Here is a 25,265-nt window from a genome sequence, read left to right on the forward strand (position 1 = left end):
ATGGTATAGCACCTGGGGGTCTTTTCACTCACTGGACCACTTCACTAGTCCAAAGTTTGAGACCTTCTGCTCTGACTTACATGATTTCCCCACTTAGGGAGGATTGACTTGTCCTGCTGGAAAAATCTTTCAAGAACATATTTTAAAAGTTAGGGATTTAGTGTAGTTAGGGCTAGGCCAGTTCAAATAGGTGTCGTTTTGACATTTTGAATAATAACAATCATTTTTTGCTCCTTTATTCCAGCTAAGCCATTTAGATACATTATCCCTAGATGAGGAACTCTGAGGCTCAGCTGCAAAATTCAAGTAATTTGCCCAGGGTGTTACAGCTGCTGTGTGGAAGAGCCAGGATCCCAAGCAGATGTGTCTAACTTTAGAGAAATAGGCAAATAGTACTAACTTTGTGCCAAGCACTGTTATAAATTCATTACGTTTATTAACTTAAAACACCCCAGGAAGCAGAAACTATAATCCTCATTTTACAGATGAGGAAACCGAGGCACAGAGGAGTTAAGTGACTTGCCAAAGATCAGAGAGCCAATTATGTTATATAGCTGGGATTTGAACTGAAGCCATTGAGTCAAGTGTAGCTGTTGTCCACTACACTATACTGTCCTCCAAAACCTCAGCCTTTCCACCCACCTGCCTAAGCTTCCCTTGGTAGTAACTCTTGATGTCTGTAGAGTTCAGAGTTTTGAGAGAAGTTGGAGGGGACAGAGTAGAAATTAAATCTGTTCAACCCCTTTTTCATGTTCTACCATAGTGCCATGTGCTTTGGGCTCACTGCCCACCTGGTTGCAACATGATTCACCATGGTGTAAACCTGAGCCTTTTCCCACTTCTTGCATGACTCTTCACTGTCAGATGAGCTGGTGTTCTAATGCAGAGGACGCAGCTCCCTTCATGCCCTGCTGGAGCCCATTAGGCTTTGTCGAATGCACCCGAGTGTGGCAATCCCATGTATTCTGGTTCTGTAGAGCTCCTTTGCTGCAGTCAGAGTCCAACACAAAGGAGTTGTGAAACAGGCTTTTTCCACAGTGTGTTATGTTCCGGAGTTGCTGTTATTGCTTTATGGCTTTTTTTTTTTTTTCGAGACAGAGTCTTGCTGTCGCCTAGGCTGGAGTGCAGTGGTGCGATCTTGGCTCCCTGCAGGCTCCGCCCCCTGGGGTTCACGCCATTCTCCTGCCTCAGCCTCCCGAGTAGCTGGGACTACAGGCGCCTGCCACCTCACCCGGCTAATTTTTTGTATTTTTAGTAGAGACGGGGTTTCACGGTGTTAGCCAGGATAGTCTCGATCGCCTGACCTCGTGATCTGCCCGCTTCGGACTCCCAAAGTGCTGGGATTACAGGCGTGAGCCACCGCGCCTGGCCTATGGCTTTTAATTAAATATTATTCTTTTGTATTTGCACTCTAGGGGAATTTTATCATGAAAGATGGATTTTATAAATCTAAAAGTAGAATAATCATTAAATAGATGAGGACTTTTTCAATTGGCCCTGGAAATTGATTGTTTTTCATTGTCACCTGTGGGAATCACAGGCCTGGGGCGCTGCCAGGAGGGTCTCCAAAGATGACTGGCTGGAATGGCTGAGACGTCTGAGCCTGGAGCTGCTGAAGGACTCATCGTCGCCCTCCCTGCGCTCCTGCTGGGCCCTGGCACAGGCCTACAACCCAATGGCCAGGTATAGTGTGTCAGGGCAGGTGGAGAAGATCAGCACATAGAAAACGATATATACAGATTAGTTTTTATTAGAAGTAATAATCAAGGGGCTGGTATTTTTAATTTTTCTAATTTTGTGGGATGCAAAGAAAGAAAAAGACAAATTCAACAAGCTCATACTGTAGCATCTATCTTAACCTTGCTAGTAGACCACAAATTCCTTTTTCTAGTAGCTTCAGGACTAACATTTTAATTACAAAGTTATTTATAACTCTAAAAGCAACTGTGTAATAGTCAAATGTAACCTATTTCCAATAACAATGGTATTCTAATTATTGCTGTTTGTTACAAATACCACAGGAAAAAAAAATGGTCTGAAACAGTAACAGTTATTTATTTTACTCCTGAATCTGCAATTTGGGAGGACTTTTGGGACAGCTCGCCTCTGCTCCACATGGTGTCAGTGGAGATGGTTTGACTGGGGCAGGATGGAGGATCCGCATTCAAGGCTGGCTTGTGTGTCTGGCAAAGTGCAGGTGACTCTCGACTAGGAACCCAAGGCTGGGGGCCTTGGTTCCTCTCCATGGGATCACTCCATGGGTTGCTTGGGCCCTCTCACAGATGGTGACTGGCTTCAAGAGTGAGTGTCCCAAGAGAACAAGGTAGTAGAAGAGCATGGTGTTTTTATGACCTAAGTCATAAAGAGTCTTGGAAGTCATGAAGAGTCACTTCTGCCTTGCTCTGTTGCTCAAGGCAGCCACAAAGGCGCACTCAGGCTCAAGGGAAGAAGACATGGACACCCACCTCTTGATAGAGAAGTAATATTCTAACAAAGTTTATGGGACAGGAGCCACTGTTGCAGACATCTTTGGAAAATAGAATGTGCCAGAATTTTTTTTTTTCTTTTTTTGAGAGAGTCTTGCTCTGTTGCTCAGGCTGGAGTGCAGTGGTGCAATTGTGACTCACTGCAACCCTGCCTCCAGGTTCAAGAGATTCTCCTGCCTCAGCCTCCCTAGTAGCTGGGATTACAGGTGTGTACCACCATGCCCAGTTAATTTTTGTATTTTTAGTAGAGACAGGGTTTCACCATGTTGGCCAGGCTGGTCTTGAACTCCTGGCCTCAAGTGATCTGCTCACCTTGGCCTCTCAAAGTGCTGGGATTACAGACATGAACCACTTGGCCAAAAATTTTTTTATTGATACATAATAGATGTACGTATATTTTTAAAGTACATGTGATATTTCGATGCATTCATATAATGTGTAATAAGCAAATCAGGATAATTGGGATATTCATCACTTTAGACATCTTTTTTGTTGTTTGGTTGGTTTTTTGTTTTTATTTTTGTTTTTGAGATGGAGTCTTGCTCTGTCACACAGGCTGGAGTGCAGTGGCGCGATTGTGGCTCACTGCAACCTCTGTCTACAGGGTTCAAGCGATTCTCCTGCCTCAGCCTCCCGAGTAGCTGGGAGTACAGGCGCACGCCACCATGCCCGGCTATTTTTTGTAATTTTAGTAGACATGGAATTTCACCATGTTGGCCAGGCTGGTCTTGAACTCCTGACCTCAAGTGATCCACCCGCCTTGGCCTCCCAGAGTGCTGGAATTACAGGCGTGAGCCACTGCGCCCTGCCTGGTTTTTTGTTTTTGTTTTGGAAACAGGGTCTCTGCTGCCCGGGCTGGAGTGCAGTGGGACAATCTCGGCTCACTGCAGCCTCAACCTCCTGGGCTCAAGTGATCCTCCCACATCAGCCTCCTAAGTAGCTGGGACTGCAGACATGCACCAGGCCCAGCTAATTTTATTTTTTGTAGAGACGAGGTCTCACTATATTGCCCAGGCTGATCTCAAACTCCTGGACTCAAGCAGTCATCCTGCCTCAGCCTCCCAAAGTGCTGTGATTTATAGGCATGAGTTATCACCATTTTTTTTTTTTAATTTTTAAAACTTTTTATAGATTTTGGAGTACACATGCAGGTTTGTTACATGGATATGTTGCATAGTGGTGAAGTCTGGGCTTTTAGTAGAACCATCACCTGAATAATAGTGTACATCGTACCTATCAGGTAATTTCTCATCCCTCAACCCCGCCAAAAAAAATATTGTTTTAAATAGTAAATCTTTTTTTTTTTGAGATGCGGTTTTGCTCTGTTTCCCAGGCTGGAGCGCAGTGGCGCAATCTCTGCTCACCGCAACCTCTGCCTCTCAGGTTCAAGCCATTCTCCTGCCTCAGCCTCCCAAGGAGCTGGGACTACAGGTGCGTGCCACCACACCTGGCCAATTTTTTGTACTTTTAGTAGAGATGGGGTTTCACCATGTTAGCCAGGATGGTCTCGATCTCCTGACCTCACGATCCACCCATCTCGGCCTCCCAAAGTGCTGGGATTACAGGCATGAGCCACTGTGCCCGGCCTAAATAGTAAATCTTAAACAGCCATTTAAAATTTGGTTTACAGGCTGGGCATGGTGGCTCCTGCCTATAATCTCAGCACTCTAGGAGGCTAAGACAGGAGGATCACTTGAGGCCAAGAGTTCAAGACCAGCCTGGGCAACCTAGCGAGACTCTATCTCTACAAAAATAAAAAATTAGCCAAGCGTGGTGGCATGCACCTGTAATCCTAGCTACTCAGGAGGCTAAGGCGGGGGTATTGCTTGAGTCCAGGAGTTTGGAGGCTGCTGAGAGCCACAGTCATGCCACTGCATTCCAGCCTGGATGGCAGAGCAAGACTGTATCTCAAAAAAAATTTTTTTTTGGTTTATAAAACTTCTAATGCATGTGAAAGATTTATAATATAATGTAAGTAAATAAAATGGAATACAAAATTGAAAATTAAAATAAATGTGAATAGGATAAAGATTAGAAAGTAATATAGCAGTGTTATCTCTAGGGAAGGCTTAAGGAGTGACTATTTTCTTTTTTATTCTCTTCTTTATTTCTTAAATTTTTCTGCATTGGACATTATTTATAATGAGGCATAAAATGGTGATTTAATTAATAAGCAGCCCTTCGCATTGGCAAGAAGCAGAAAGCAAGGCATTTCACTTCATTTTTGTCAGCAACTTGTTTGCTGTTATGATACATATTTAGCAGTAGTGATGGCCCCGAGACTGTTGGTTTGATGCCATGATTTCCTTCCTCTAATTTCTTTCAAGTATTTTTTAATGCTTTAAAATAGTTTCTAGGACTTCCCTGTTTCCGTAGTGTGGAGATATCATATACTCAGCTGATGTATTTATTATTCCTCTTTTCGCTCAAGTCACCTCTGAGCACAATGTTATCCACGAGAGGCTTGTGATATACACATAATGTTTTTATCCCCTTAGTCCCAAATACATTCATTCAGGATCCAACGTGGCCTCTGACCTAGATCAGGAAAACTTTTTTTATGATTTTAGAGATGAAGGTCTTGCTTATTGCCCTGGCTGGTCTTGAACTGCTAATCTCAAGAGATCTTCCTGCCTCAGCCTCCCAAGTCACCAGGATGACCAGCGACTGTAATTACCTGGCTCCGAAAACTTATTTAAAAAAATTTTTTTTTTTTTTGAGACAGAGTCTCGCTCTGTCACCCAGGCTGGAGTACAGTGGCATGATCTCCACTCACTGCAAACTCCGCCTCCCAGGTTCAAGCCATTCTCCTGCCTCAGCCTCCTAAGTAGCTGGGACTACAGGCCCCCGCCACCGCACCCAGCTAATTTTTTGTATTTTTAGTAGAGACAGGGTTTCACCGTGTTAGCCAGGATGGTCTTGATCTCCTGACCTTGTGATCCGCCCGCCTCAGCCTCCCAAAGTACTGGGATTACAGGTGTGAGCCACCACGCCCAGCCTTATTTTTAAATTTATAACAGACGTTTTTTGGTCTTCATTTTATCCTTTGGATTTCAAATTTTGTTTTTTCTATCAAATTCCAAAATTATACACGTTGGTCTAACTTAACCTGTTAATATGTAACAGAAAATAGGTATAGAGGCATCAAATGCTAAATCTATCCATTGTAGGTATATCCTGTTTTTTCCCACTTCCTTCCCCGCACAGTCACCAGAACAGTGGGGAGGACAGGATTAATGTTAGATGTAAGGGATGGCAAATGTGTCCATCATGTGGTACTGTGGTAATGTAAAGTAGTCATAGTAATCTTTGAAATGGAACCTCTGGTTCCACGTCTTTGTGAGGCCCCAACTGTTGTCTTAGAAAATCTTTTAGAACTTAAGGATTTGGATCCTATTTGCTAATGCTTCTAGTCCTGTTGTCATTTTTTATGACCATCCAACTAAGGGTTCTGGTTGTATTTTGAAAGCAATTTGCAGATGCTGCCTTTGACATTTCTGACCTTAAGAATTTAGACATTGTCCCAGAAACATCCCAAGAACCATTTAACGATTATTATTTTCTGCATTTGTTAATGCCAACTTCTATGTTAGAAGTCCCTATTCTGTTCATTTCCCATTTCCTCCAGTGAAGAGAAATGATGCAAAAACTGCCGAGAAATAATTCCTTTGGAGAAAAGTCACTTTGCTCTGCTCTTCTCCCCTCCCTGCCACTCGCCCCCCAAGTCCCTGTATATCACAATGTCTGTACCTGCAGTGTAAGATTCAGTAGACACTAGCCATATATGTGGTTAATTAAAAACAAATAAAATGTAAAATTCAGTTCCTTGGCCACACTTGCCACAGTTCAAGTGCTTTAATGATCACTGGCTACCATATTGGACAGGAAAGTTCTTTTGGACAGCACTGGTCTGTATAACCAAAATCAGTGGTGCCAAAAGCAGATTGATAGGTGTGACTTTGAGGCAGCAGGCAGAGGCATGGGAGGTCTCTCCATTTTCCACCTTCTCTGCCTTCAGGGATCTCTTCAATGCTGCATTTGTGTCCTGCTGGTCTGAACTGAATGAAGATCAACAGGATGAGCTCATCAGAAGCATCGAGTTGGCCCTCACCTCACAAGACATCGCTGAAGTCACACAGACCCTCTTAAACTTGGCTGAATTCATGGAACACAGTGACAAGGTGAGACTTTTCCCCATTGTCCAGATGGAGGCTGACAGGGAACCAGCTGGTGGGAGGAGAGAAGCACCCACACAGCCTTCTCTTGTTTGTGCCCCATCTGCCATTTTCCTATGCTGTGAGGTTTTGCTCTCCTCTAGGGCCCTCTGCCACTGAGAGATGACAATGGCATTGTTCTGCTGGGTGAGAGAGCTGCCAAGTGCCGAGCATATGCCAAAGCACTACACTACAAAGAACTGGAGTTCCAGAAAGGCCCCACCCCTGCCATTCTAGAATCTCTTATCAGGTAGGCCATAAACCCATTTTAATTGCTGCCTTCATGCAAAATGACCTCTCTTTTCCCACTGCCTGGTGCCACTTCACTGGAGTCACTTGGAGACTTCTGCTCTGTGAAATCTGCCTCTGGGTCTGGCCAGCACGTTTAAATGACATGTTGTTGCAGATGGCTCTCTCCGGGAATCTAGCCATGATTGTCATTTCTGTTGACCCTTATCACCTGGGCTCCTGTTGTTTTCCAACCTGTCCTTTCTTGTTCCAGTGAAATTTAGTTGAGAAGCAATTCTGTGGCCATGGCAGCCTAGGAAGATAGGTTTTATGTCTGGGTTAGATAGTGCTGTCTAGAGCTGGAGTAGAATGCTGGTTCCTGGGCTTCAGAGGGTACCCAAGGGCACAGTGGGGTTTTATCAACTAAATCTATTGATGCCTGCATCTTCCTCCTCTGGTGTTTTGTGAATATAAAAGGCAGAGTATAATCTGAAATCTAATGGTCTTTTCTCTGATGTGGTTATGTTCGCTCCTCTGTTAAGACAGTTTTCAGTCTTCTGGGTATGGAAAAAATAGGTTGTTTAATAAATTTTCTGCTGTTAGGAAATTACAAGCAGCACGAAACATTAGCTCCAGCTCCTAAAGAACCATTCACTTCCCCTAATGATTATCAGAGAATATCAACTCTGGGATCTCATTATCTTCATGTGAATGCTAACATGATCGGTCATTTCACTGCAGATAGTTTAGAAAAAATCATCTGGCTAATAAGTTCCTTCACCGTGGCTGATAGAGCCTGCTGTGTGGCTCTATCAAAGGAGGATAGAGCCTCCTTTGTTTGAGAGGGTAATCAAATAGCCAAGTCCTTTCCTAGCTGTGCTTTTGAGAAGATATTTAAAAGAATTCCCTTAACACTTTAAAAAGTTAGCAAAAAGATAGAAATAGAATCGTGTTTTTGCCGAAATAAATTGGACTTGGAGAAAATGTTGATTTCTGAAATACCATGTAGGAACAATTAAAAACATGCCGTCCTCTGAGGCATGCTTCAGTTTCAAATCAGGCACAGTAAATGTGAAAATCCACTTTCTTCCTTCCATCTCTGGCTTAGGTAATGTGCTGTCACGTGATAATTAACAGAAAATATGGTAACTAAGTATGATCACTTTAAGGTCAGATAACTCATTTTGCATATTAATTTCCTTGCTCACCTATTTGAGACCTATTTGAAACCTTCCCAATTCCACCCTTAATTTTTCCCCATATTTGATACAATCATAAAAACTGAAAGTTATGCAGATTTGTAGCAGAAAAATATAGTCAGAGGCCTGGAAAAATGCTCTAGAAGGTTATTTAGCTTTGTAAGCAAATATAATTGAAAGTAAATCCTCAGAATTCCCTGAAGATTGATCTTGTCCTTTGTTTAAAATGCTGTTCCAGGCCGGGTGGGGTAGCTCACACCTGTAATCCCAGCACTCTGGGAGGCCAAGGTGGGTGGATCACTTGATGTCAGGAGTTCGAGACCAGCCTGGCCAATATGGTGAAACCCCATCTACTAAAAATACAAAAATTAGCTGGGCGTGGTGGCGCACATTTGTAATCCCAGATACTTGGGAGGCTGAGGCAGGAGAATTGCTTGAACCTGGGAGGTGGAGGTTGCAATGAGCCAAGATTGCGTCACTGTACTCTAGCTGGATGACAGCGAGATTCTGTCTCAATACATAAATGGATGAATGAGTGAATGAATGAATGCTGTTTCTGGGAAAAGCCAGTGTGCTCGGCTCTTTGGGTGTCCTCAGCTAAGTCAGCTCAGCTTGCATTTCTGCCTCCCTTCTGCTGGTCTCCTGTGTCTTCCCATCACCTTTCTGTTTTTGCTTCCAATTGCAGTTTTTACTTCTGATTTCGTAAAGCTGCTTTTCCTAAGCCCGGTTGTGGTGGTATACTGTCGTCTTTACCGAAGGAAGTTTTAAGAAACAGCCTTAGACAAAGTTGCTCACAGCACTACCCCTAGTTCTGTGGGTAAGCCTCATGGAAATTCTTCTCAGGGGTCTTTTCCCACTGTTGGTTGTATGTCCCTGAGCCACTACTTTGATCTGGCCTTGGAGACATTGCTTTGCAGTAAGGGATTGAATTCCTTCCTCATAGTGGCTACTAGAGAGCTTGAAGCTAAATTCCTGGTCTACCTCCAACAAATTACAGACATCTTACCTGTTTTTACTACTATCCCTCCCCCAACCCCCACAGGCTTTATTTTTCCTACTCTTATTTTCCCTTCACCAATTTGTCTGCTTTTTTAGAGCTTATTTTAGTATACACATTTGAGTCAACTTCCCTAAATTCTTTTTGAAACAATTAGGGTAGCCCTACACAAAAACATCTTTGTTCAGCTATTTCTTTTCTTTTCTTTTTTTTTTTTTTTAGATGGAGTCTCATTCTGTCTCCAGGCTGGAGTGCAGTGGCACAATCTTGGCTCACTGCAACCTCTGCCTCCTAGATTCAAGCAATTCTCCTGCCTCAGCTTCCTAAGTAGCTGGGACTACAGGTGCATGCCACCATGCCCAGCTAATATTTTTAGTAGAAAGGGGGTTTCACCATGTTGGCCAGGATGGTCTCACTCTCTTGACCTCGTGATCCACTCGCCTCAGCCTCCGAAAGTGCTGGGATTACAGGCATGAGCCACCGCGCCTGGCCTTGTGCAGCTATTTCTTATTTTTTTGTCTTTGCTTTAAAAAACTGTGTTCTGTTGACAGTATTGTTCTCTTGCTACTAGTTCAATCTGTCTTGCAACCTTTGACTTTTTTAACCTATCTGTTACAGGGCAAATTAAATCCCAGATGTAATCCCAAATCAGGGCTAACACTGAGATAGTATAAAGTACCCCCATCTCCTTAAAGCTCACATATCAGTAAATATATTTGCTTTCTTGGGGACAGAGGATTGAGTGGTTATTTATTAGAAAGCGCACACACACCACTTTTACTTGGTTAGCCCCAAGCATTAGGGTGAGGTCTGCTGGCCTGTTTTTGCTTCTCTATCCTAAGTAGAATAGAAGGTCTGATAAGGCTGGATGCCTTCACTGCCCAGCCCCAGACATGTAATCCCCTTTACGAAGAATTGTCCTGGTTGCTGCCCTTTTGTCCCTCACCTATTCCCTTTTGGCTTCTGCTCCCCACTTGGTTGCCCTGAACACCAAAACCAACCCCGGGCCTCTGTCACTGCTCACCCTCTGATTTGACTTTAACTTTTTGTCCTGCTCTAAGTGCTAATGGTAAGAATTTAAAAAGAAAATACTCACGTTTTGAAAGTGTTTATTGTAGAAGGAAAAGAAACGTTGAATGTTTAAAACAAAACCACAATATTTTATTTTTACAAAGTGAGATGCTTATATACAGCATTCATTATTAACTATAACCCCATCTACCTTCAGTTTTCAGCCATTTCCTATAGATAAAATTTAAAAGGAAGCTCCTTGAGCTTGTTTCTTACAAAGTAAATAAAAATAGATATACCTGTATTAACTATGACTATTTTAAGGCAGTTTTTTGCCGGCATCCATGAGAGACTCTGTCCACCTCCTGCCGGTGCTTCGTACCTTTCAGTGCTGTACGTGACCAAGGCGAGCAGGGGCAGTGCTCAGAGTCTGATCGCCAGATGCAGTGCCCTGGAGTTTCCTCCCCGCAAGTCCAGCCTGGGTCAGTTCCAGCCGAACAATTTTTGTGTTTTAAAAATAATGTGTAGACTCAAGATAATTTCACTGGATTTAAAAATAGAAATACCCATCTCCCACCTGCCTCCTTCACTCCTTTTTCTAACACTCAAAGGCCTCTCCTTTGAGAATCAAAATAATGTGGTTCTTTTTAGCAAAGGGATTTGTGTTTTGCCCTCACATAGCCTAAGCCTTAGAGAAAATAGATAAAACAATCTCAAAATTATTTTCTTTCACAGACAAATCATGTGGAAAAGACAAGCTACTGCTATGTCAGGGATCTTGGGCAGAGAGACCCCACTCAGTTTACTCCTTTGAGAAGGATGTGGCAGGACCCAGTGGGTTTAAATACTTCGTCCTGTTTACTGTAACATCCTTGGTACATATGATTTTATTGTGCTCTTTGGAGACTTATTCTTTCTTTGGAGATTATAGGCTGTTTCTCAATCCTCCCCTTTCTAACACTCTCTTCCTGTCCTCATCTGCCCTCATCCAGTCTCCAAGTGTCTCAGTTTCTGCATCCGTGCTCCCCGTTAGCCTCCTTTTAAGGCTTGAAGTCTTCTGGGCGGATTTTCATCTCTACCCATTTGAGGGAGTAGGTAGATCCATGCCAGCCGTACCAGGTGATGCCATCCAGGTGCTTATTGTGCTCGCCCAGGCGGTAGTACACTCCATTGAGGTTGGAGTCTGTGCAGCAGTTGTACCAGTAGCCACCTGGCATGAGAAACGGACCCAGTGCTAGTAAGTTGACTGTGATAGACCAGACATCAGATAAGGAGTTAGAGCCAGCGTCAGAAAGAATACCAAAACCGGAATATCAACTCTACAGTTATAATTCACTCTTTCTCCTCAAGTGGAATTATGAGCTTGTACCTGAACTTCTCCTTTCCGGTCCCCCCAAATCTCACCTTTGCGGAGCTGTGCACACTTGTCCAAGCAGTTGTCATTGTCCTTGTCCTTGGTGCTGAAGGCTGTGTTGTTATGATACTGGAGGGCATCGTTCCCCACATTGCCAGTGTAGTTCCCCAGGAAGAGGCGATAGCTGTTGAGTTCATTGCCCAGAACAAAGTGGCTGTACTCAGCGTAGCGCAGGTTGCCCTCCCAGTCCTGTCAGGAGGAGCAGAGCCTTAAAGAAAGTGCAGCAGGCTCCATTTCATGTTGTCTCTATACTCCTTCTCTCCTGACAGCCCCGTAGCCAAACATCTTTTTATAGATGTGAATCTAATAAGACTTTATTACTTGTTTACGTTTAGTTTACTGTGTTAACCTGGGAATCAGAAAACAAGGCTTGAACTTCTTTCCTGATTCACCATATGGCCTTGATTAGTCTCTCTTTCTATATTCCTCACTTTCCTGCTTATAAGGTGCAGCTATGTTTTTGCTGAATCCCACACAGAGCTGCTATAAGAGAAATGTGAGGATATAGTGAGTGCTTTCAGACCTTCAGCAAGGGTCCCCAACCAGTATCAGTAAGATTTGCACCTAAAGGACCTCATGCTCGGCCAGAGCAAAGACTAGTGTTCAGCACAGCTGACTGTTGAATTTGCTCTACTCTGGCCTGGGTCTGGCCTCTTCCTGTCCCACCTGCAGCCCCACTTTTGTGGGGGGGTTGGGGGGTGCAGAAAGGAAAAATACCTATTTTTCCTCAACTCCATTACAACTTGCAGGAAAACCATCACAATGAATATACAGATTTGTCTTGAATCAGAATAGGAATGGCACCCCCGGAGTTGTACACAGTCATGTGTGGTGGCACTAGTCCAGTCATGGGGCCCCTGGCCTTGTGCTTACCTCCATCTCTACACGCAGCCGGGTTGGCTGTCTGGAGAGCCGGTGGATGTGTTCGTTCCCCAGCCAGAAGTCCCCACGGATGCTGCCAAAGCCCTGCTTGTACTGCTTCCAGTCCCGATAGAAGGAGACAAGGCCACTTTTTCGTCTCTGGATGATGGTCCAGCCTCCGCCTGAAGTCTCCATGTCACAGAACACCTGAAGCAGAGTGGATACTCTGGTGAGGGACTTGCAGGGGCAGAAGGCAGGAGCAAGAGGGCAGGCTTCCCAACCTGTTCCTGTCCCTGCATAGCCAGTAGATGTGTGCACCCCTGCAGTCACACTGGCTCACTCGGGTAGTGATGCTGCCCCACTGCTGGTGAGCTGGGGCGGGTGGTGCACTGCTCTGGAAGAACGATGCAAATTGGGCCCGGGGGTGAGTGCACGTAAAGCTTGGAGGGAAAAATCCAGATACTTTTTTTTTTTTTGAGGCAGAATTTCACTCTTGTTGCCCAGGCTAGAGTACAGTGGTGCAATCTTGGCTCACTGCAACCTCCACCTCCTGGGTTCCAGTGATTCTCCTGACTCAGCCTCCCTAGTAGCTGGGACCAGAGGTTCCTGTCACCACACCGGGCTAATTTTTGTATTTTTAGTAGAGACGAGGTTTCAGCATGTTGGCCAGGCTGGTCTCAAACTCCTGACCTCAGGTGATTGTTCCGCCCACCTCGCCTCCCAAAAAACTTGGGATTACAGGTGTGAGCCACCATGCCTGGGTGAAAATCCAGATACTTTTGATGCTGCTTTCGTGTTTTCTTTTCTCCTCCCCCAAGGAATAGCTGTTCTAGGACATGGCAAGAGATTTAAACTAAGTTGTGTGGTGGTTATAAGAATGATCTGATCTATGTTAGAAGGCTTGGTGTTTGACTGATAATGATTTGAAGGGGCCAAACAGATGCCTGGGTTTGGAGTGCAGGGCATAAACTGAGTGTTTGCATAGCTCTCTGGTGTTTGGTGTGTTTGCTTGTGTTTGAGTTTTCCTTTTTTTTTTTTTTTTTTTAATTGAAATGGAGTCTCACTCTGTCTCCCAGACTGTAATGCAGTGGCGTGATCTCGGCTCACTGCAACCTCTGCCTCCTGAGTTCAAGCGATCCTCCTGTGTAGCAGGGATTACAGGCTCCCGCCACCATGCCTGGCTAATTTTTTTGTATTTTTAGTAGAGACAGGATTTCACCATGTTGGCCAGGCTGGTCTTAAACTCCTGACCTGAAGTGATCCACCTGCCTCGGCCTCCCATAGTGCTGGGATTACAGGTGTGAGCCACTGCGCCCAGCCGAATTTTCCTTTCTTTAAACTGTGAATGGCCCTGTTGTAGTTCCCTTGAGGGGGTGAAGGACAGGTATTAGGGCATGGCCAGTGACTGTAATGACCTCACCTCCAGTTCAGGGCTGCCCAGGAAGTCATCAGGAGGAAGCTTATACGCTCCAGAGATGCGGTAGTTCTTCTGGTAGAGGGAAGAGCAGTCGTAGATGGCATCTACAAGAGAACAAACCACAGGGTGAGCATTTAGACCCAGGGGCTCCATCTGAGTTGAATGTTTAGAGACTGAGCCTTTATTTCCACCCTGGGATTCCCACTGGTGTTAATTACCCGTCAGTGTCTGCGTTTGGGAGAGGTGGATATGGGGAGATCCAGAGGGGATGTATTTTGGCTTTACTAGTGGTGGAGCAGAGGGGTAGGGAAGCCCTTCACCTGGATAGCATTAGTGGGACGTTCCAACAGGTGGTTTCAGGTTAACTCTGAAATAAATTATTCTGCTATAGCTGGGCCATGAATTCTAGAAATGTTACAGTGTATGAGGGCCACGTAACAGATACTCCTATCAGATGGATTCAGACTTCTTAGACAGCTGCCTCTATAACAAATCAGTCGTGAATATCTCATAGAGTCTGGTTTTGTTGATGTTTCCTGGTTGGTTGTTTTTGTTGTTGTTCAGAGGTGGTGGCTACTGCCACCTGAGACCATAATTAAGGGAGATAGATTTTATTATCATATATTTTCCCCTTCCATCCAGCTAGGACCTCAAAGCACTCAGAAGAACGTTTGAGGCCTTCCCCCCAGAAGTTTTGTTAAAACAATGAAATGAGAGCATCAGACTGGCCAGTTTTTTTACTCTAGGGCCATGGAGCTGCTACTTTATGCAGTATTTAGGCTCTGTATTCCAAATATCAAAGAGCACTGTGGAAGAGACAGCCTTTTCTGATAGGATTCAGAGGCTGCGGCCCTTAATATCCAAGAGAAGCTTCCTGCCTGCTATGTCTCAGGGTGCTTTTCTTGGTGATCACTGCACTGGGACCTTAGAGAGAAGCACCAAGATGGCAGATGGGAGTTGTCCAAGGCACCTAGGTTCTCTTGCAGAGCACCTTGGGAAGGGGAGGCAGAGTACATGTGCCTTCCCCATCACTATTCTTCATTTCCTCTTGTAAGTGGTGAAAGCACCAACTTACTGCTTACTCTAAGGGACTACCTACTTATAGAATATAAGGGTAACTGAGCACTTAGTCATAGAGAAGAAAAATAAGGAATGATGTCCTGGGCAAGAAGAGTAAGAGACCTGGCGGGAGAGCTGCACTTGACCCCAAGAACCTCCTTGCGGGATGGTGAGAAAGCCTCCTGTTTGGATGAGCAGGAAGTGGCACGGTCAGATTCCTCTGTCTGGCCTGGTCTTCTGCATGTCTGGTTTCATCTCACAGACCAAATCAGGACTCACTTGTCTGGAAAATGGCCTGAGAATACCTTTCTAATCCCAAACTGAGGGCCAGGAAGTCCATGCTTAGAAAGTGATTGATAAGTGTTGGTTCAGGTAACAGAATTTTCAAGCTCGGTTTCATGTTAAAACTTTTTCTTAATTTGAACTGAGGTTAACCATTGACTTAGTCAGTAGAAGCTGATCATGTCTTTATTCTTCATGTAGTTTATAATGGGACCAATGGTTTTTATATCAGCAAGAAATGACATATCTATAGGATATGCTCCTTACAACTAACGTTTTCCTGATAATTTCAGAAAACCAAATTTTTATCTCTAAACTGTAAATTCATGTTGGCCCACCTGAGCTGAGCTAACCAGAAATAAAAGTTATTTTGCAAAAGAAAGATTAAATTTATCTTATTTTTGGCCTATTAAGTCTATATTTCAGCATTGCATTTAAAAAATCCTGTATTCAGAGAAATTCGTTTAAGACCATGGAAAAAAATAGACGTATCACAATTGAGGAACCTTAAGGAGCCGCATCCTTCCTGAACACAAAGGGACTCTTCACATGGCTATGTGTCTCTACACTTAACTCTGAGCCAATGAGAAGAGTTATGTTTACAGAGAGAGGACACAAAATTCCATTAATGCTCATTCCCGGTAAATCTTAGGAACACCAGAGAACTGTTTCTGGCAAAACTTTGCTTCCAGAGGCACAGCTGTTACAGTTGGGTGCTTCCTTGGAATTTCTTGAGATATAGCCTGTCAGCTCTTGGTGAGGAAGTAGCAGAGCTACACCAATCAGGAAGACTTGAACCCTGCTTCTAAGACTTGATGGGTGACTTTGGGCAAACCATTTAGTATCTCAGCACTCCAAGATGGTAGGCTGAAACGTTGTGTGGATAAAAGAGACCTGTGAAGGTGTTAGGTAAACTTACATAGCATTAGAAGTCAAAGGAAATACTGCATAAGCCTTTACTAAAGGGAAAGTATACCCCCAAAAGAGGCCCCAGTAGTGGTTCTGATGACCAGGATATGTAGAAGCAGTGCTGTAGATGGGGAGGCAGTCCACGCTCCCGCAGGAGACTGGTCTCCTTACCTGCGGAGGTCTGAGTGACCGTCTGCGCTGCCTGCAGCTGCATGATGTCGATTTGGTTGTTCATCTCGGAGTACTTGCTCTCAGCATCTGTGAGCCGCGACTCCATGCGCTTGCTGTTGCTCTCCAGCTCCATCACCTGCATGACCACGCTGACCCAGTCCCTCTCCTGCTTCTTGTTCAGTTCACTCAGCAGGCTGCTAAGGTTGGCGACTTGGGCCTTGAGCTCCTTCACCTCCTCACAGCAGTTGGCCGCTTTGAGCTGTGCTGGTGTCTTGCGCTTAGAGGGCTTCTGCAGCCACGCTGGGTGGCTGACAAAGGCCACGATGAAAATGCAGAGCCAGGTCACAGCTGAGAGAGGCTTTTTCAGCATCTTTTGTGGGTTTAGGTAAGGAAGGCTCTTCCTTCAGGGGAGTCTGGAGATGCCCAGCTGAGGTCTGCAAAGCTGCAGCAGGCTGACTAAACCTTACGCTTTCACTCTGAGGGCCTCGCCACTTTGTTGTTTTCTCTCTTTCCTTGCTCTTTGCTAGCCTTTCTCAAAGCTTGAGTCTCTGACAGGGGAGCTGAATGGGTAGCCTATAGCTTTCCTTCCCAAGCCCAAATGCTCCACAAGTCAGCATCTTAAATATTGTTTGCTGCCTGTACCTCCACCCCCACCATGGCTGCACCAGGCTTTAGCCCCTCCCAGCTCATCTGGGAGGGTCAGGTGCCTGTTGGGTGAAGTCAGCGGCAACTTAGGCCAGAGGAGGGGAGGAGGGAGATGGGGCGAGTCTTTCTTTTCTTGCCTGTACAGTCTCTGGGCTGAGACAAGAGGACTGTGAATTTGTGTGTTTCCAGTTTCGCCTATTAGATTATGCCCCTGCCAGCCACTGGCTCAACTCTATCAGCAAGCAGGGCAGGGTCAGAGGAATTTCCAGATTCCGTTCAAAAGGTTATATAACCATGGGGTGAGCTTAAGGTAGGCAAAAGAGACGCTACTCACCCAGGGAGGCCTGTTAATGTAATCCATGCTGTTTATATGAGGATCTGGTATATTTTGACATCCTGCTGAATATGCTTTTATCTAGGCTGATTATTCCCATCTCTGATCATCATTTAGTATTTTATAAAATCCTTACTCAACCTGGATCTAACACTATCTCACATTTGAAATCTTCCAACTTAGAAAAGTTCTAGAAATAGAAGAATAGAGTAAATCTTTTAGGAAGCCAAAAAAAGACTTTGTAGCCACAAGGTTTGGACAGTTGTCTTTTTACATGCTTTCTCCTTCAACAAAAAGAGGGCCAGTATTAGCATCTAACACTTGATATTTTGCAAGGAAGTGTCAGAAGATTACAACAGAGATGAAAACTCAGCAGTGCCAAGCATGTCTGGGATTGGTCACCCACGCTTCTGTCAGTTTTTAGGCAGTCCAGAGAACAGGCCCATCCTTAGCCTGTGGTTCAAAACTTGGAAAATATATTAAAATATAGAGAAAAGAATCCCTGTCACCTAATAAATCCATATCTAGAGTCTCATTTCCCTCTTTCTTTGCTGGTATGGTTTGCAATTTGAAATTATTCCTCCTCTATTTATATATGACTTTGTATCTAAGAAACATGAATATTGTAATTTTTCATGTACTATATATGAAGGACACTGCTCTTTTGAAAACAAATGTGAAAAACATGGAATTTCAGCAAACATCCTTAAAATAAGCTTTTCACTAAGAATCTATACAAAGGTTCCTCTGTCCTTAAAACAGTAACTCTGTCTTTGGAACATACGATTGCCGTTTCCATGTTATGGAGCCACTCAAGCAGTTACTTGTACTGTTATAGTCAGCGTGGGTCCTTCCCACATAAGCCTGATGCCTGACAGCTCTCCTCCCATGCTATAATCCCCCAGAGCTCTTTTCCAGTCAGGGCTTCTAGCTCCTCTAGAAAGTAATTTCTGTTCAGGCAGCTGGAGTTACTGAACAATTTTTTTTCTCGGAATCAAAAAGCGGTAGAGGATGAGGTGGATCAGAGTTTGTTTTCTCACATACCCAGCCTCCTTTGCCTGCTAAAGGGTGAGGATGTTACTGATACCCTTATAGCAACTTGGCATTCTAATCAAAAGATTCTGTTGAGAATTGGCACTGTCTGCCAGTCTCTGCTCTCTTTTTGCAAATGTCTAGCCCAGCTGGGCACCGCAGCCTTAGCTCCATAGCATTCATTTCAGTAATGAGAATCTGGCCCCAAATGTTGGCATCCTACAAGGTCTGCTAAAAATAGGGATTTTCAAGTGGATCTCCTGGCCATCAAATGACACTGAGCTTAAACCACATGCCACAGAAGTGCTATGCACCATGCAGTCATGTATAGCAGGGGTCCCTAATCCCCAGGCTGCAGACCTGTACTTGTCCATGGCCTGTTAGGAACAGGGCCATACAGCAGGAGGTGAGTGGCAGGTGAGTGAGCATTACCCCCTGAGCTCCGCCTCCTGTCAGATCAGTGGCAGCGTTAGATCCTCACAGGAGTGTGAACCCTGTTGTGAACTGTGCATGTGAGGGATCTAGGTTGCATGCACCTTGTGAGAATCTAAGTACTGCCTGAAGATCTGAGGTGGAAGAGTTTTACCTCGAAACCATCCCCCATCTCCCCACCCCCACCGGGTCCATAGAAAAATTGTCTTCCACGAAACCAGTCCCTAGTGCCAAAAAGATTGGGGACTACTGATGTATAGCATCCCACGTGACCCTGCTTCCTTGGAACTCCCATGTAACAGTGCAGCAGAGAAAGCACAAAAGAACAATGGAACTTTGTGGAGTTCCAGCCAGCTTTTGTTTATTCTTCCCAGTAGCTCACCCAAACAGGAAAGTGTTATGAATTGATTCTTATATCTGGGCAGAAAATGAATTAATCATTCATATTTGTACCCCATGTAACAGTCCCTTTTAGGAAAGGTAGGAGGAGGTCCGTAAGTTTGGATCGGAAGCATCTAGCCTTTAGCATGAGTGTCTGGTCTTTGACATTTATTTTCTGGAAACTTATTTCTAACATAAGGCAATACTTGAAGACAGAAGACAGAAGCTCTTGAATTGCATAAGCTGCCCAAATGTCAATACTCACTCCCCTCCAGTTTTGAGGAAAAATAGCTAATTAAGGATATTTCTTATGCCAGAAGATTATCTGTTTTCTAAAACATCCACAACCTTGTGATGTCCTAGATTCTGACTATCTAAACGAAGGAAAAAGAAGTCCTTGTTTTGAGCACAGCTAAGCCAGTAGAGAAAACCATGAAGGATGTGGAGGACTAAAATAGTATTGCCTTCTCTGAAAGAGGCTTTTAAGTCCTTCTGCCTTTCAGTGAGCAGAGTGACCATAAAAATGGGAATTAACTGACAAAATCTGGAAAACCTAGGTTGGATACTGTTTAGATTTTCCTTTTCTCCATTTTGCTGGTGTTGAAAGAGGGCTAGCTTGGTGCTCCTGGAAAAGATGTTTATGAAAATTAAGCTTATGTTCTTAATGAAAAAAGTCAGTGAGTTTGTACTCAACCTGGAGGTTCTCAAAAGACTTCACAGTGTTTGGGCCGCACTGCCTTGGGCTGGCAGCAAGGTAGTCTGAGGGTCACAGGGCAGGGGAGCACCTGGGGTGGTCTCTCCTTCTATCCAGAGAGGAGCGAGCATCAGTTCTCATTTGCTTGAAAATGCCCCGTTGGAGAAACTGCTGCCCACTCTCAGCTTGTGGAATGAATACATCTCAGAAGAAGCTGCCTTGCTGTTAGTTTTAATTGTGTACCTCAAAGGAATATTTCACTTCTTCTGAAGTCTTTGAATGAACTACAGCCTGCCATACTCCATACAGCCATTGAATATCTGCCTTTTTTTTTTTTTTTTTGAGACGGAGTCTTGCTCTGTCGTCCAGGCTGGAGTGCAGTGGCGTGATCTTGGCTCACTGCAAGCTCTGCCTCCCGGGTTCACGCCAATTCTCCTGCCTCAGTCTCCCAAGTAGCTGGGACTACAGGCACCTGCCACCATACCCAGCTAATTTTTTGTATTTTTTAGTAGAGGCAGGGTTTCACCGTGTTAGCCAGGATGGTCTCGATCTCCTGATCTGTTGATCCACCCGTCTCGGCCTCCCAAAGTGCTGGGATTACAGGCGTGAGTCACCACGCCCAGCCAAATATCTGCCTTTCTAGCACTCCATGCCATTCCTGTCTCAACTGAAAGTCGAAGTCCATCACAGAAGATATTTCCATCTTTTCCCTAAGCTTTCTAATTTGCCACTTCTACCAAAGAATGTGTCCTGAACCTGTTAGAAGTCTTTTCTTTCGAGCCTTCTCTTAGAGTTCTGTTCTGTTTTGTTTTGTTTTGTTTTGTTTTGTTTTGTTTTGTTTTGTTTTGTGACAGGGTTTCACTCTGTTCAGGCTAGAGTGCAGTGGGGCAACCATGGTTCATTGCAGCCTCAACCTCCCAGTCTCAAGTGATCCTTCCACCTCAGCCTCCCGAGTAGCTAGGACTGCAGGTGTGCACCACCACACCCAGCTATCTTTTTTTCTTTCTTTTTTTTTTTTTGTAATGATGGGGTCTCACTGTGTTGCCAGGGCTGGTCTCGAACTCCTGGGCTCAAGTGATCCTCCAGCCTCAGCCTCTCAAAGTGCTAGGATTACAGGCATGAGCCACCACACCTGGCCAGAGTCCATTTTAAATTATGGAATACATTTAAAAAAAAAAAAAAGTCTCTCTCTGATTTCTGTCAGGACTTTGTAGCTCTCTTAGCCACCATTCAAGTTGCAGAATCCAGCGATAATTCTGGCCCAGTGTCTGGCAGTCTAGTTAGACAGCTGAACTCTTGGACAGTGTGACATGCTAGGATGGGAGACACAGAGGACAAGGAGGGCCTTCTAGAGAAGTGATACCTAGGTTTTAAAGAAAAAGGAGGAAATAGCCAGGAATGGGAGAGGATGTTGTGAGCAAAGGTGCAGCTATGTGAAAGACTTGGACTAGTGGGAGAATGTAAGTAGTCGAGTGTGGCCTAAGAGTCAAGGGGAAGAAGAATGGCAGCAGAAGCTAAAGCTGGAGAGGTGGGGGGGGCACGTGCCCAGGGAGCCCAGGTGAGGAGCGGGACTGATCCTCTGTAGACATGGGAAGGAATCCTAGAGGTTTTTCCCTCTTGTTCCATTGTTTTCCTGAGTTCTACCAGGAAAGTGGCCTTTGTAATTGCCAAACAATTTTTTATTATTTTTTATTTTTTTAGAGACATAGTCTCATTCTGTTACCCACCCTGGAGTGCAGGAGTGCAATCATATAGCTCACTGAAACCTGGAACTCGTGAGCTGAAGCAGTCCTCCTGCCTGAGCCTCCAAAGTAGCTGGGAATACAAGTGCACACCAACACGCCTGCCTATTTTTAAATTTTTTTGTAGAGACAGAGTCTCACTATGTCGAGGCTGGTATGGAACTCCTAGCCTCAAGAGATCCTCCCATCTCAACCTCCCAAAGTGCTAGGATTACAGGCCTGAGCCACCACACACAGCCCAAACAAGATTTTTTCACCGCAAATGAATGATTCAGAATGTGAGAATTTCTTAAAATTGTAATACATTCATATTAAATACCCCGACGGGGTCATTTGGCATTAGGATTAAGGAGGTAGTACATGTAGCACTTGAGTTCTTAGGCCTAGAAGCAGACAAATCTGGATTCTAATCCCTCCCTAGCACTTGGTTGCTGTGTGGCCATGGGCATATTACTTCTCTGAGTTTGCCAACCTGCGAAATGGAGATAAAAATCAAAACTATCTCATACCACAGGGTTTTCAAGAGAATTAAGTAAAGCAAAGGGTTAAATAACCAAGGTATTTTTGGATAAGGAAAATAAATTTGGAAGAGTTACACTACTACATATCAAGATTTATCATAAAGCTACAGTAAGTAAGGCAGTACAGTATTGACACAGGATGAACAAATGGAACAGAATTAAATGTCCAGAAACAGACCCACATATATAGAGATACTTAATTTTATGTATTTATATTTATGTATTTATTCCTTTCCTCTCAAGCCATGTGATATAGACACTTGATTGATGACAAGGTAGCACCACAGAGTGGTGAGGAAAGGACTGCTAAGTCAGCTCAATAGCCTTATGGGGGAAGAAAATTTTTTTTTTCCCTCAGTGATCCTTTTTCTGTAAGAAAGACTGTTGATCGTTACCTCACACCACACACAAAAGCTCAAGTCCAGGAGATTTAAACTCTTAAGTGTGAACAGTACAACAATAAAATTTATAGAGGATAACATAGGAGATTAGGTGGCTTCTTAAGATAAGCAAAGATTTCTTAAACAAGATATAAAAAACACCAATCATAAAGGAAAATATTAAGAAATGCAACAAAAGTAGTCATTCTGTTCATTGGAAGATACAATGAAGAGAATGAAAGGCAAGAAATATTTCTATTATCTTCAATATTGTATATGTATTATACCCAGAGTGTATAAAGAACTCTTATCAAACAATAAGGGGGAAAAAGGTAGCACAATTAAAAGATTGGTAAAAGAAGCCAGGTGCAGTGGCGTGTACCTGTAGTCCGAGCTACTTGGGAGGTTGAGGTGGAAGGATTGCTTGAGCCCAAGAGTTGGAAACCAGCCTAGGCAACATAGAAAGACTGTCTCAAAAAGAAAAAAATAAAATATTGACAAAAGATGTGAACAGGCACTTAGTTCACAAAGATATCCAAAAGGCTTATAAATACATGAAAAGCTACCCCATCTCATTAGTCATTATGGAAATAAAAATTTAAATCATAATAAAATGCCACTGCACACCAACCAGAAGGGCTGAAATGGAAAAGACTGAAAATAACAAATGTTGACAGAGATTGTGAAGCAATTGGGCTTTTCATGTCCTATTGGTAGAAATGTAAATTGGTAAAGCCACTTTGGAAAACAATCTGTCAGTATCTTATAAAGCTGAACATATCCTTACATGTAACTCAACAATTCTGCTATGGATATTTTCCAGCAGAAGTGCAAGCACACATGCTCCAGAAGACATGGACAAGAGTGTCTGCGTACTACCCCTCATAATAGCCAAACACTGAAAACAATCCAAGTGTTCATCTGCAGTAAGATAGGTAAATGGTGGTATATTCACACCGTGAAATACTGTTCAGCAATACAAAGGAAAAGCTGTTGTGACGTGCAGCAGCCTGGGTGCATCTCACAAACATAGTGTTGAGTGTTTATATAATAAAGCTCAAAGACTGAGCAAACAACCCCATTGTGTTAGAAGTCAGAGTAGGGTTTACAGACCTCTGGGGACACAGAGGGGAGCAGTGATTGGGAGGGGGCTCAGTGCTTCTGAGCTGCTGGCAGCTAGTTGTGTTCTGTTTCTGGTCTGGGTTGTAATTACAAAGGTGTCTTCACTTTATGATAATTCATCAAACTGTACACTTAGGTGTTATATTCTCCTATATGTATGTATACTTGAATTAGGATGTTTGTGTAAAAATAGATAATGCATATAAAACACTTGAACTGGTATCTGATACATACATAGTCAATGTCTAGCAAATATCAAGTAGTAGTATTGTACCAAGTAGTAGTATTGTATTATTTAGTACACAATTGTTGTCTCATCATAAAAGTAATCTAACATAAATGCCCATGTTTTTCTCTAAGCACTCTGTTCTCTTCATGGTATTTGCCACAAAAGCACTTATTTCGGTTTGTACTTTTTTTTTTTTTTTTTAAGACGGAGTTTTGCTCTTGTTGCCCAGGCTGGAGTGTAATGGTGCAATCTCAGCTCACTGCAACCTCCGCCTCCCGGGTTCAAGCAATTCTCCTGCCTCAGCCTCCTGAGTATCTGGGATTACAGGCATGCACCACCATGCCTTGCTAATTTTGTATTTTTAGTAGAGATAGGGTTTCTCCATGTTGGTCAGGCTGGTCTCGAACTCCTGACCTCAGGTGATCCGCCTGCCTTGGCCTCCCAAATTGCTGGGATTACAGGCGTGAGCCACTGCGCCTGGCCTCGGTTTGTACTTTTTTGTGTATCTACTTCTCTAACCTGTAAGCTCTGTGAAAACAAATAACATGTTTGTCTTATTTTCCACAGTACCTCTAGCATCTAGCACTTAGCATAAAGCCTAAGACAAAATACATACTAAATTAGAACTTGTCAAATGAAATAATGAATTCCAAACAGAAGGTTCTCTTCCCCCTAAGTATCTATTATGGAAACTTACAGTCTCTCTCCATGGACGTTTCCAGTATTTTACTGTGGTAAGGTCTTCATTGTAGGGCATCACATTCTGTCCTGCATGGGGTCAGTTTTCCTTCTTTAGGTCTTAGTCATAGAATCAAAGAAAGTGAAAACTGGGAGAGTTGAGATCCTTTGTTTCAACCCTCTTTTTAATTTTTATTTTATTTGTTTATTTATTTTGAGATGGAGTCTGGCTCTGTCGCCTAGGCTTGAGTGTAGTGGTGGGATCTCAGCTCAGTGCAACCTCCGCCTCCCGGATTCAAGCAGTTCTCCTGCCTCAGCCTCTCAAGTAGCTGGAATTACAGGTGCCCACCACTACATCCGGCTTCAACCGCATTTTTTAAATCAATAACTTGAGGTAGCTTCCTTATTGTGTAATATATCGTATACATATTCCTAGACATCACCAGGCTGTGTCTCATCACTCTTTTTTACTTATGAAGATGATCAGCAAGAGGACCACAGAGTATCTGAGATGAGGTTTTCTCCCTCTCCTGTTTATTCCAGAAGCCGGTGTAAATGACATGTCTGATTACTTCAACCTGCACTGGCCCTAGGGGCCGCATGCAACAGCTAATGTTGACAAAATGAAGAAAGTAACATGTCCCCATAAAAACTGCCTTATTTCGGGCAGGCAAGGTGGCTCATGCCTGTAATCCCAGCACTTTGGAAGGCCAAGACGGGCAGATTACAAGGTCAAGATATCGAGACCATCCTGGCCAACGTGGTGAAACCCCGTCTCTATTAAAAATACAAAAATTAGCTGGGTGTGGTGGCACACTCCTGTAGTC

General features: G+C 43.9%; 2 protein-coding genes across 6 annotated transcripts in view; one reads left to right on the top strand and one right to left on the bottom strand.

Annotated features, from left to right (window-relative positions):
* Positions 1-25,265, top strand: part of MTOR (mechanistic target of rapamycin kinase) — a 156,909-nt gene that overhangs the window by 55,766 nt on the left and 75,878 nt on the right. For all 5 annotated transcript variants that reach the window (XR_008653986.2, XM_055262403.2, XM_055262404.1 and 2 more), the window contains 3 exons: positions 1,541-1,683; positions 6,505-6,667; positions 6,805-6,950. Coding sequence is in view for 4 of the 5 variants with exons in the window: in XM_055262403.2 (XP_055118378.1) it covers positions 1,541-1,683; positions 6,505-6,667; positions 6,805-6,950 (452 nt within the window). In the remaining variant the exon portion in view is untranslated. The remainder of the gene's footprint in view (positions 1-1,540; positions 1,684-6,504; positions 6,668-6,804; positions 6,951-25,265) is intronic.
* ANGPTL7 (angiopoietin like 7) lies at positions 9,922-16,844 on the bottom strand. Its single transcript, XM_055262417.2, has 5 exons — positions 16,249-16,844; positions 13,831-13,931; positions 12,423-12,617; positions 11,540-11,738; positions 9,922-11,345 (listed from the first exon to the last, which is right to left on the bottom strand). Exons 1-5 carry the CDS (start codon positions 16,616-16,618, stop codon positions 11,176-11,178), a joined length of 1,035 nt encoding a protein of 344 aa, XP_055118392.1. The 5' UTR covers positions 16,619-16,844; the 3' UTR covers positions 9,922-11,175.

The sequence above is a fragment of the Symphalangus syndactylus genome, chromosome 22 (genome assembly GCF_028878055.3).
Source record: "Symphalangus syndactylus isolate Jambi chromosome 22, NHGRI_mSymSyn1-v2.1_pri, whole genome shotgun sequence".
Taxonomy (NCBI): Eukaryota; Metazoa; Chordata; class Mammalia; order Primates; family Hylobatidae; genus Symphalangus; species Symphalangus syndactylus.